This window comes from Rhizophagus irregularis, chromosome 12 (assembly GCF_026210795.1).
Source record: "Rhizophagus irregularis chromosome 12, complete sequence".
NCBI lineage: Eukaryota > Fungi > Glomeromycota > Glomeromycetes > Glomerales > Glomeraceae > Rhizophagus > Rhizophagus irregularis.
This window is the reverse complement of record NC_089440.1, coordinates 4341789-4355301: the sequence shown is the minus strand read 5'-3', so window position 1 is coordinate 4355301 and position 13513 is coordinate 4341789. Positions and strand designations below refer to the sequence as shown.

General features: G+C 25.5%; 2 protein-coding genes across 2 annotated transcripts; both read left to right on the top strand.

Annotated features, from left to right (window-relative positions):
- The first annotated feature begins 6465 nt into the window (after positions 1-6465).
- Positions 6466-7775, top strand: OCT59_004471 (uncharacterized protein). The gene has a single exon (XM_066148292.1). The coding sequence runs from the start codon at positions 6642-6644 to the stop codon at positions 6924-6926; it is 285 nt and encodes a 94-aa protein (XP_065996909.1). The 5' UTR covers positions 6466-6641; the 3' UTR covers positions 6927-7775.
- A 1346-nt stretch (positions 7776-9121) lies between these two features.
- Positions 9122-9860, top strand: OCT59_004470 (uncharacterized protein). The gene is made up of 2 exons (XM_066148290.1): positions 9122-9564; positions 9640-9860. The coding sequence occupies exon 1, from the start codon at positions 9246-9248 to the stop codon at positions 9483-9485; it is 240 nt and encodes a 79-aa protein (XP_065996908.1). The 5' UTR covers positions 9122-9245; the 3' UTR covers positions 9486-9564; positions 9640-9860.
- Positions 9861-13513: the final 3653 nt, after the last annotated feature.

The following is a 13513-nucleotide window of genomic DNA, read 5'->3' as shown; positions in this document are numbered from 1 at the left end:
AATTCTCCTATTTACAAATATATTCTCTACATCAGAAATCAGAATTCTATTTTACGTGATCCAATTTCTCTTGCTCGGTGAGAAAGACAAAAAGAAACTATTTTCTGCGGTAAATCTTAATAATCATCTTCTCACTGGCTGCTAATTTGTATGGAAAATGGAAGACCTTCGTGTGGATTTTTTTACAATATCTAGCTTATATACCGTAGTTCAATGTTATTGCAGCTAAAAAATTAAAAAAATATCGTAAGTATGGTTGGTACCGGTGGAAGAAAATAATCAACCACCACCATACTACATAAAAAAAAGCATCCAGAAAGGTTTGGATACCAAACAAATGAGCAAGATACATAGGCTAACCCTCATTTAGGAAAGCCAGTTTCTCCTTCCCTTCAGCTTTTTTTGTCTATAAGCCTGTGTTTTACGCACACACAAAACACACACACACATAACACACATACAAACCGAAGGCTAAGCAGGGATCTTTGGCTTACCTTAATAAATGGTTGGTAGTGCTCCTCAAAACCTTCTTTAACTTGAAGGAGTCAGTTGGCAACGGTCTCTAACGACGCGTAAACTCACTTACAAGTTACAACGCGAAGTATTTTTTTTTCTATTTTAAAGATATAAAAAAATAAATAGAAGTATTTTTTTTTTCTATTTAAAGAGACAAAACGAAAAAATGTGGGTGTATAAGTAGGTGAAAGTGGTGTATATATATATATTTTTACCTTACTTATTATTACATAATATAATAAACTATTTTATTACATAAACTATTAACCAGACGCGATTATCTGTTATTACATAATTTATTTACATAATTTATAATAAACTATTAGACGCGATTATTACATAATATATCAGATATAATAAACTATTAATCAATTAATAAAATAAATAGAAAGAGTGATGTTGATTATTAATATAAATAATTTATTCATTTCTCCATTGAATTACAATAATATGTTGAAAAAGATTTCTATTATAGTTAACCAATTTATAAATGTCTTAGCGAGCTACAGAATATATTTATTTTATTCTAATAGCTTGTTTTACTTAAAAGGTAATAACAGCTTGCCGACGTAACCTTTTTAATTGGAAATGATACAATTCTTTTAAAATGATATTATTATTTTTATTCTCCGAAGCGTAAGGCGTAAGCATAAGACATTTCAGTTCTTACCTGTCCTTACACGTGTAGAACCAATCAGATCGCACAATTATGTAACAGTCAGTATAAATAATTTATCAAGAATATCACTCATTTAGATTAAGTCTACTATTATATATATATATTTTTAAATTAGGAGAAATAATTGGTGGCTATAATCCGTTAGATTTAAAATAAATCATACTACGATCCTTATATTTGATCACGTCAAATTTTCTTAATTTTATTTATTAAAATTAAATATTTTCTTAATCATTCTCAGTCTCAGTAAATTAAATATTTCCTAGAGAGAGAAGCTCTTATCAATAATATAAGATACTTCTTATTCTTCTATCATAAATGTTAACTTCTCAATTGAAGCCCATTATATATTCTAGATGAAACAAGTCTACATTTTTCTTGGATCTGAAATTCATTAAATTACGATTTACGATACACTGTTTTTGCATCTAAAGTAACGTAAGATTTATTAATATAGATAAATTAAAAATGCTTTTTTTTTTATCATTTCAACTTCAACCATACACATATGATAAATATGAAAATGGCTTCAAGCACAAACCAACAATTGATATATCAGCTTTATTAAAAGTTTAGAAGGATAAAAGAGTAAAATATTTGGAGATACTTGAATAGAGTTCACTACTTCACTTGAATTTTTTTCATTTTAACAAAAATAATTGATTTAACAAGCACGTGTAACAAATATTTCTCCTAGTTACATGAACGATAGCGAAAATTATAGGTAATTTTGCCGATCAATTTGACTAGTTTAAACTATAGTTTAAACCATAGCTAAAAGTTCCGTAGCATGATTATTAGCCACAATGAAATTTACAATGTTAATGATGGCTGTGGAATTCTAGAATTAATTACGTAACTTATTAATAATTTATTAAAAAACTCGTTTTCTATCAAGAATATCACTAAATTTAGATAAAGTCTACCATTTATATTTTTACCGTGTTTAGATAACAAAAAGTTTTGTAAATAATATATCCATTTAAAACTTTCATATATGATCACGCCAATAATACTATACATGTGTATACATAAATATACATAAACAAAATAAATGAGTTTTTTTTAAAAAAAAATACAGTATCTAACTGATAATTGTTAAATACAAAAAAAAAAAATTATGGATTACGAGTATACTCAAAATTTAGCTAAAGATACCAACGATTTTGATGTAAAAATTAGAGTTGGAAAAGAACCGAATATTAAAGAGTTTAAAGCACATTCTTTTATTTTATCTTCTAGGTCAAATTATTTTAAAAAAGCATTTTCTGAACAATGGGCAAGGAAAGAAGAAGGATTTTTTATTTCCAATCAACTTAATATTTCTCCTACAGTATTTGAAATTCTTATATAGTAAGTAAAACTTATAAATCTTCAGTTATTACAAAACTAAATTCGTTATTTATTTATTTAATAAACATAATATAAATAATATGTAGTCATATTTATTCAGAGACATTTTTTATTGGAAATAACGAAAGTCTTGTTGATGTTTTAATTGCATCTGACGAACTTGAATTACTCGAAATTTATCAACAACTCGAGAAACATTTGCTTGAAAATGAATCGGCTTGGAAATTTCCAAAAGATTTTATTACACTTTATCAATATTGTGATCGTTTCAATAATTTATATGAAGTTATATTAGAATTAGTGTGTAAAAATCCTAAAATTATTTTTGATTCAAAAGAATTTTTTGAAATTGAAGAAGATTGTTTAATTCATCTTTTAAAATGTGATAATCTTAAACTAGAAGAAATTGAAATTTGGGATTATCTAATCAAATGGGGAATTAAAAATACTGATTATATTCCAAATGAAAATTTAATTAAATGGACTCCAATGGATTTCAGTAAATTAGAAAAAACTTTGCATAATTGTATTCCTTACGTTCGATTTTCCCAAATGTCTTTTAAAGTATTTAATTTAGTTAGAAAACGGTATAAACATATTCTAACTAAAGATCTAGTTGATGATATCCTACAATATTTTTCAGATCCTAATTCCAAACCTTTACTAAAAAATTTACCATTAAGAGTAACAGTATATCCTCTTGATTCTAAAATAATTAATGTTAAAGATGTAGCAGTAATAGCAAGCTGGATTGATAAGAAAAAAGGAATTCCTTATCATTTAAAAGACATACCTTTTAAATTTGAACTTATTTATCGTGCTAGTCATGAAGGATTTAATACTAATAAATTTCATGAATGTTGTGATAATAAGGGATCAACTGTTGTTATTATTAAAGTTCGGAAATCAGGGGAAATAATTGGTGGATATAATTCGTTAGATTGGCGTAGTGTTAAATATAAAGGTTCATACTACAACCGGTTTTTTATTGATCAAAAATGTAAAACGTCAAATAGCTTTATATTTTCATTATTTTCATCAACAAATGGAGGTATTCCCATATTAAGCCGTGTCACTTCTAAAAAAGAAGCAATCATCTGGCATAAAAACATGGGACCGTGCTTTGGTTTACAAGATTTATGGATCAATAGTAACTCAATGTTCGGTAGTAGTAAACAAAAATCTTACGAAAAGAAAATTATTAATAAAACAACCTTTGAGATAGAAGAATATGAAGTATTTCAAATTATCGATAAGAGATTCTCACTCTTTAAATTTATTAAGAAAATATTTAAGAAAACTTTACAATTTATTTATTCTCGCTTAGAATTATTGATATATACCGTATGTGATTTTACTTGCACTATTATGTTTAGTCTCGTTGTTTTCTTACTTATAAAGCAGTTATACATAACTTTATTAGTTAAAATTTTTATTTTTTTTATAAGCCTAATAGGGTGCGTATTATTATTTGGAATAATATTTATATTAGTAGGAATATATAAGGGTGATATTTTCCTAATTCCTAATATGTTAATAATAGCGGGATAATAAAATAATAGAATATATTAACTAATTACGTTGTAATTATTATTTCTAAATCGTTGAACTATTAAAAATAATTATTTTTTATTACTTATTTAAAGCAAAAAATATATATATAACTAAATAAATAGGAGTTAAATTTTTTTATACTTGAATCTTTATAAAATCGAGATCAAATCTTACTGTTGTAAAGGTTTGTAAACGACATAAGCTAAAAAATTAAAAAAATATCGTAAATATGGTTGGTACCGGTGGAAGAAAATAATCAACCACCACCATACTACATAAAAAAAAGCGTCCGGAAAGGTTTGGATACCAAACAAATGAGCAAGAAACATAGGCTAACCCTCATCCAGGAAAGCCAGTTTCTCCTTCCCTTCAGCTTTTTTTGTCTATAAGCCTGTGTTTTACGCACACACAAAACACACACACACATAACACACATACAAACCGAAGGCTAAGCAGGGATCTTTAGCTTACCTTAATAAATAATAAATAAATGGTTGGTAGTGCTCCTCAAAACCTTCTTTGTCTTGAAAGAGTCTTGAATCTTTATAAAATTGAGATCAAGTCTTACTGTTGTAAAGGTTTGTAAACAACATAAGCTAAAAAATTAAAAAAACATCGTAAATATGGTTGGTACCGGTGGAAGAAAATAATCAACCACCACCATACTACATAAAAAAAAGCGTCCGGAAAGGTTTGGATACCAAACAAATGAGCAAGAAACATAGGCTAACCCTCATCCAGGAAAGCCAGTTTCTCCTTCCCTTCAGCTTTTTTTGTCTATAAGCCTGTGTTTTACGCACTCACACAAAACACACACATACATAACACACATACAAACCGAAGGCTAAGCAGGGATCTTTAGCTTACCTTAATAAATAATAAACAAATGGTTTGTAGTGCTCCTCAAAATCTTCTTTACCTTGAAGGAGTCAGTTGGCAACGGTCTCTAACGACGCGTAAAATCACTTACAACGCGAAGTATTTTTTATTTTTAAAAAAATAATCTTAAAAAATATTAGAGTATTTAGTATTTTTAAAAAAATAATCGAAGTATTTCTTAAAAAAAAAATGAAAAAATAGTGGGTGAAAGTGGGTGTATATATATGTTTTTTATCCTTACTTTTATACTTTTATAGAGACGCGATTCTTACATAATGTATATAAATAAACTATTAATTAGACGCGATTACATAATATATAATAAACTTTTAATCACCGGGGATTCAAAAATGGACTTTAGTTGCTAATTAGGCTAAAACGGAGATGAAATATTTCATGATTATTTAGCCACAATGGAATTTTAGGAAGAATTGATTACGTAAAGTTATTAGTAATTCAAGAATATCACTCATTTAGATTAAGTCTACTCTAATTTTTTTCTATAAAAATTTAGGTGGCGTAGTGTTAGATTATCATAACGATCCTTATATTGAACATAAATGTCAAACGCCAAATGGCTTTATATTTTCATTATTTTCATGGAAATTCCCATATTAAGCAGAGTCACTTCTGGTTTACAAGATTTATGGAACCAGAAAAATCCAAGATATGACAGTTATTATGGTATGAACAAACAAAATATCTTACGAAAAGAAAATTGTTAATAATAGGATAGAAGAATATGAAGTATTTCAAATTATCAATAAGAGAGATTCTTTCTTTAATCTTATTAAAAGAACATTTAATTTTTATTGAAAGAATGCTTAGTTTTACTAAAAAGTTTTAAAATCATGTGTTATTATTAGATTTAACAAAAAGAATTTTTTTGAAAATTTAAAAAATTTAAGGTATATTTGGATTTGGTCATTAAAAACTTAATACACTAGTAAAGTAATAATATACATGTGCAATTGGAGCTCGTTATATATTTTTGTAGAAAAAAACATTTGTCTTGGATCCGAAATCCATAAAATCACAATACAACTGTTATTAATCTAAAGTCACGTAAAACTTATTATTAATAGCTTATATGAAACATGCATAATAACATCCCTGTCCAATAACTAATATATCCAAAAATCACAATATTACTGTGGCGTGATAAATATGTCCTGAAAGGGCACAAAATGATGTCAAATAGCAATTGAATTCAACTAGTAATTTTTTACAGCTACCGGAGTTTCCGTTTGGCTGCGGCTGCCGATCAATTTGGCTGATTTTAGGTTTAGGCGGAATTTAAAATTATTAGTGATGATAGTTGATGATCGATGAAAAACTTCTACGGAATTCCGGAATTGGTAATATTAAAAAAACTAGTTTTTTATCAAGAATTCACATTAATTTAGATTAATTCCATATATTTTTTTACTGAAATGATTTGTATTACAACGAAGTATAAATAAACGGACAATAATAAATTCTATAAAAAAAATCCTTTTGTCTGAAAAAAATCACTTTTTTCTCTTTTTATTTCAACTTTAAAAAAAAAAACCAAACCAAAATAAAACAAAATAAATAAATGATAAATAAATATAACCTTCTTCATAATATAATCTTCGTAATATAATCTTCATAATATAATCTTCAAACAATAAATACAATGGATTATTTTAACAAGGTTAAAGAATATGTTGAAAATAATCCATTAAAAGTAACAATTATTACTATTACTTTAATATTATCTTATAATCAACGAAGGTTATTACGTGATAGAATAGTACTTATATCATACGCTATTGTTGGTAATGACCGTCAAATTGCATTAAATTATCTTTTAAGACATGGGTTGGAAATTAGAGAAATTGAAACTATTAAAGATAAAAGTTGGTTTTGGTGGGTACGTTGGCCTGTAGATAAAATTATCGGCGTAACATCATCATCATAATAGTCGCATATCTGTAGCTTAAAAAATTAGTATTGCAGTACTATAATAACTTTTTTAGAAAAACATGTTTCTCATCAAGAATTCTCCTAATTTAGAATAATTGTCTCCTCGTACATACTTTCCTTACCGAAATAATTGCACAACATATATATATATAAATGGATAATTAATTCTAAAATTTTTGAAAAATAAAATTATTTTTTTTCCTAATTATACAAAAAAAAAAATTTCTTAAAACGGTTCAATTTTCAAATATATATAATGATAAACGATATTATAAATTATTTATTAAAAGAATCTCAAATTCTAGAACTTATTAAGAATAATCCAAAAATAGTAAAAAGACTTGTTGCTACTATTTTATTATTATATGTATTATATCGACGTAAAACATTACGTGAGAGAATATTAATAATATATTACGCTATTATTAGTGATGACAAGGTAATACTTAAGTTAGATCGTTTATTAAAACCTAACGCCCGGTGGTGGTCGCCGCGTTGGGTTTCTTGGTCATTGCTATAAGTAACGTTTTTACTTAAAAAAAATGACGTGGGTTCATTGACCGATTGTGTATTAAACCGGTAAAACTGTTGGTTTTGGTGCTTTTAAATTCATAATTCATAGTTATCAAAATTTTATATTATAAGTTCTCGTGAATTATTTTACGATAGTGTAAATACACTTGAGCATAGTATTGATTATTAGAATTTTAGAATTTAATTATATAATATAAAAAAAACTTGGTTTTAATCAAGAATTCACCCTAATTTAGGTTAATTTTACCATTTATATTTTTTGCTGAAATAATCTATAAATAAACGAAGATAAAATTTTACATTTTGAAAAAAAAAAAATTCTCTTATCTGAAAGAGAATTTTTATTCGATTTAAAATAGAGTTAAAACAAATATAATAAATATAATGGATTTTCTTGACATTATTAGAAGATGGTTCAATATAATTGAAGATACAGTGAGACATGCAAGGTTTTTTAGGGTACTTATTAGAAATTATCCAAGAACAGCAATAACTATTACTATTATTTTAGTACCATTATTATCATATATGTTGTTTAGAAAAAATACATTACGTGCGAGAATAAGACTTTTGCGTCACGTTATTGAAGGAGACGACCAGTTAATACTTAACTTGGATCGCTTATTAAAACCTAATCCCTGGTGGTTGCCGGATTGGGTTTCTCCGCCATTGTTGTAAATAACGTTGGGCTCATTGGCCGTTTTGTATGTAAACTGGTAAAAACTGTTGGTTTTCTAAACTCTGATGCTTCTAAATTCATAATTCATAGTTAACGAAAATTTATATTGTGAATTATTTTATGACAATGTAAATACGTTAGAGCGTAGTATTGATTATTAAAATTTTAAAATTAAATTATGTAATATAAAAAAAAAACTTTTGGTTTTCTCACAGAATTCACACTAATTTAATTTAATTTTACCATTTATAGTTTTTGGCCGAAACAATCTACAACGGGTATAAATAAACGGATTTTACATTTTTACATTCTTGTGAAAGAAAAAAAAAATCTTTTTTTTTCTTTTTAAAAAAAATCTTTTATTTTTATTCAATATAATAATATAATGGATTATATTGACAATATTAAAAGATGGTTAAATAGAATTGAAAATACAATAAGAAATGTACCTCATATTAATGAATTTATTAGAAATAATCCAAAAATAATAAAAATTTTAAAAGTAATTCTCATAATATTATCATCATCATATATTTGGTATCGAAGAAATACATTACGTGCGAGAGTGATACTTTATTATTATATTATTCGAGGTGATGATAATCTAATCATTGAATTAAAACATACTTTGGACCTCATACAAAAACCTACTTGGTTGAAGAATCGGCTACGTGGAATATTGAAACGATTACCATGATGATTATACGTTGGTAAACTAAATGTTGGGTTTTCTAAAAGTTATCGCATTTTTAAGGGTTTTCTAAAATTATTTAAAAAGTTATCACATTTTTAAGCCATTCAAACTGTATGTGTATGTAGTGTCATTATTTATTAGTGATGACGTAATTTAAATTTATTTTAAAAGTAGATGATTTTTAAAAACTTGTTTTTCTTCAAGAAGTTTACGATTTTAGGTTAAATCCACCTATTATTACCAAATGGGTATAAATATAACTGTATGAATAATAAAAGGAAAAAAAAAAAATAATAATTTCTTTTCTTTTTCTTTTCTGAAAAATTCTTTCACAAAATTATATAAAAAATTGTGTACCAAATTTTTTCTCAACATTTCATATATATATATATATATTGTTAAGAATTATGGATTTTAAACTTGATAGAGTTATTAAATATATTAGGAATAATCTAAAAATAGTACTTGGTACTCTAATTGTATTAATATCATTATTTTATCAACGAAAAATGTTAATTGATAGAATATTACTTATAATTTATGCTATTAGTGGTAATGAACGTCAAATAACATTAAATTATGTTGAAAAGAATGATTTAGAATTATGTGAACCTTGGATAAAGTGGTTATGTAGGTTATTGTGGTAAGGATGATGCGGTGGATGATGCGGTGGATGATGCGGTGGATGATGCGGTTGAATGATGCGGTTGAATGATGCGGTAGCTGGTAGGTAATGTAGTTGAAAATCATAAATAACGTTATGTTCTATCCTTTAAATCCTTTTTATTATTATTATTATAGTAAAACCTCAAATGTACCGATATCCTATATTCCTATGTACCGATAATTGCATGCACCGATAAATTTTCCATGTCCCACTTAAATTGTACCGATATTATATATGAAACGTAATAGCATTTAAGTAACATGAACCGATATTTAGGTTACACTGGCAGCACTTTATAAAAATTGAAATTTGCGTCATCTTAATTAAAGGTCAGAATATTCTGAATTAGCGACAAAAAATAATCTGGCCCACATTTTATGGTCTATTAATAATTTGATATATCAAATATTTTCTTCCAACATCGATACATCGAAAATTTTAAATTACGGACACATTAAAAAAAATTAACATAATTTTGGGAATGATTTTCGATAATTTAGGTACCTGTAACCCGTAATTAGGTCATAACATGCCCAATATAGATACTCACATGAAACAATGAAAATTAATTTGGGTAATAATGAGAATCGAAGCAATAAATATCATTAAATTATCATTAAATTATCATTAAATATATATTATTAAATATCATGAAATAAATTTAAAAAGAAAGAGAAATCTTAAAGGTGATTGAAAAAAAGCGGAATGGAAATGAAATTTATGTAAAGGTTAAAATTAAATCCTTCATTTCAAAAGACGATAGGAAAATTATTATTTAAAGAAAAAAAAAGGGGGGGAATAGAAGAAAAGATAAACAAAGGAGAATAGATAGGAAATTAGATGAAACTATCCTTTTTAGTTAAAGTTTGATAAATTTTACACATGAAATTTTTAGGAGATTTCATAGAATTTTCGTTTACCGAAACTGGAATTCAAATTAATCAATGTTCTAGCATGAGAAGTTTCAAACTCAAAAAGAAAATAGAAAAGGGAGTGAAAACCCTTTTTTGTTTTCTTTCTTCGTTTCAAATATTTCACGGTAATTTTGTTACAGAGTTACCGAATTGCAGAATTAGATTTAGTATTGTGGCTTATCATTTTTTAGCTTTCGAATTTGGTAAATTTTTTATACTGATAAGGAATAGTATACAATATAGTTTGAACTGTAAATATAATGAATAGTGACTTTTTTGTAAATCCAATTTGGATTACAATTTCTAGAATAAAATGAAATTTATAGTAACATTAATAATAATAATATTATCGTACGCTTACGCTTTTTATTTTAAATAGTAAAATATAAAAAGGATCCATAAAATTTTCTTTTTTTGGATTCTTTGTATAAAAGAAAAGAAAAACAGATCATTCTAAGTTTCATCTATTTTTTTTCTATTCATAATCAAAGTTGTAACACTATAAACAATAACACTAAATTTTATAGATTTCGAATAATATGACACCACACAACTTGCTTAACGTAGTAAGTACATTGTGTTGTATATTATGCAATTCGGAAAAACACAAAACTCAACAAACAAATCTTCTATTTAAAAAAAAAAGAATTCATCTTTTTTAAAAATTATAAAATTAGATTTTATATATTACGTAATAAAATTTATGAATGATGATATTCTTTTAAACAAAAAAAAAGTACGAAATCCATTACTTCTTTTATGGTAATTGGATTGAACCAATTATGTGAACCAAACACCAAGATACTGGCATCTGCAAGATGATTATATTATGCATTTTTTTGGGGGAGTACATAAAAGAAATATATATATATGTGTGTAAATGTTACTGCATGCGCCTCATTTCTATAAACAAAAAAAGCTTTCAAGATATAAAAGATAATTTTAACAAGTCTAAACAATTTTAAACGATTAAAAAGATAATTTTAGGCAACGCTAAAATATTTTAGAAACGTTTTAATGCAACCTGTATTTTTTTTATAAGGAACATCTGATCCTTATCCATGGGTAAAAAAAAAGTGTGAAAATATGAAATTTGTGTACGGGCTGAAGCATTTGTTTACGATAAACAATAAACAATGCATTTAATTAGTTTAATAACTGGATTTAAATCAGGAAATATAACGGAAAAACCTACAAATCAAAAAGTACCTTTAAGAAAACAAGGGAAATAATTTTGCATTAAAATTTTGCATTTTTATTTATAATTAAAAAATCAATTGATCACAAGTTTAATATTGTATATATTCTATTCTTCCATAAATCATTCTATTTGTTGTTTATTTACTGCATTAATATTTTAGCGCGATTCCGTCCTTCCTATAAATTTCTCCGAAGGGATATTTTTAATTAAGATCTTCATCAGTTCATCTTAAAAAATATGTATTGTGTTGTATTGTGTCATCATTTTATTATTCGTGATAAAGTGATAAATCCGGAGTTACTAAATTAAAATTGTCCGGTGAATGAGCCAAAGGATGATCATTTTAAATTTGGGGAAAAACAGAATATTCGAATTTCAAAAAAAAAAAAAAGTGTTATACTTACTAAATATGTATTGTGTATGTAAAGTCCGTGTTTTACTTGGTGTGGTATATAAATATAAATATATATATATGATATATATATAAATATATTACATATTACATATATATATATACATATATTTTTATATATATATAATATATATATATATATACTATATTTATATTTTTTATTTATTTATTTATTTATTATTTTTTATTATAATAATTTTTTTTTTGTTTGAGCATATTTTTTTTTTGACATATTTCTTTTCAATAAAAAAAACCTTGGCGTGGATTATCGGATTACCAGAATCGTAACACGTGTCATCAAGTTACACTTGAAACTTGTAAATAATAAATAATAATAATATTAAGTATTATTATTATTACCGTATCAAATATATTCAATATATTATTATAACCTATAAATCATTATTCAAGCACTTAATTTAAAATAAAAAGCATGACAACATTTCTGGGTTCTTTCATAATCTTTTTTAATCTTTCTTATAAATTATTATTTATATCGTACAAGTTTATAACTGGTCTATATTCGGCAAAATATGTTATGTCATGAAAATAAATATTTGGATTTTTAAATAGCACAGAAAGGAAATTACGAGAACGTTATGATATTACACCAAGTTATTCATTACGATAAATGGTAAATTTTGAGATTCATCATTCATTGTTACTTTTCCGAGATTATTCCATGATTTTAAAATTGGACTCACCCGGCGTTTTCCATCTTTAGTGAAACTTTCCATTTGAAGAAATATGTCGCAACTTTCTTTAGTTTATGGATTTGAGGGAGGGCTAAAAATCGTACTACGTTATCGAATATTTTATTGCGCAATGAAATAAAAATTTTCACGTTCACCTGCTTGGTAGATAAATAATTAATCTAAACTTTATTTGTAATCCTCTCATTTTCTTGGCATTTTAGGTAACTTTATTGTTGGAAATTGGTATCACCCCATGGGATCTTCTTTACATTGGGAAATAATTTCGTTACCTTCTATAGGTTTCTTTTTTTTTCCAGAATATTAAATGGAAGCACCGCCACAACTCGCCTCCAAAACAAGGCTTTCCTTCTATTTCCTTTAAATATTTTATCCTTATTTCTCATATTTTTTTTTAAAAAATATTTTTTTATCTTATTTTATTTATTTATTTTTTTTCTTTTCTTTTTTTTTTATTGTAATTCTTTTTTTCTTTTTTTTTTTTTGAAATATATTCAAGGGTCCGATATTACTATTAGCCTTGTTGTTTAATCTTCCAAACGCCCACACAAAAGACTTCTTTTTTACAATAGGGTGAATCCTACCGGGCATTCCGAAACCGATCTTCCTAAAAAAAAAAAAATTTTTTTTTTAATATAGTAACAAATATAAAAAAAAAATTTTTTTTTTATGTAATATTATTTACACATTCTAAATATTCTAATATAAATTATTTTATTTTATTTTTTTTTTATACTTAACTAAAATTAAATAATATTATATACATAT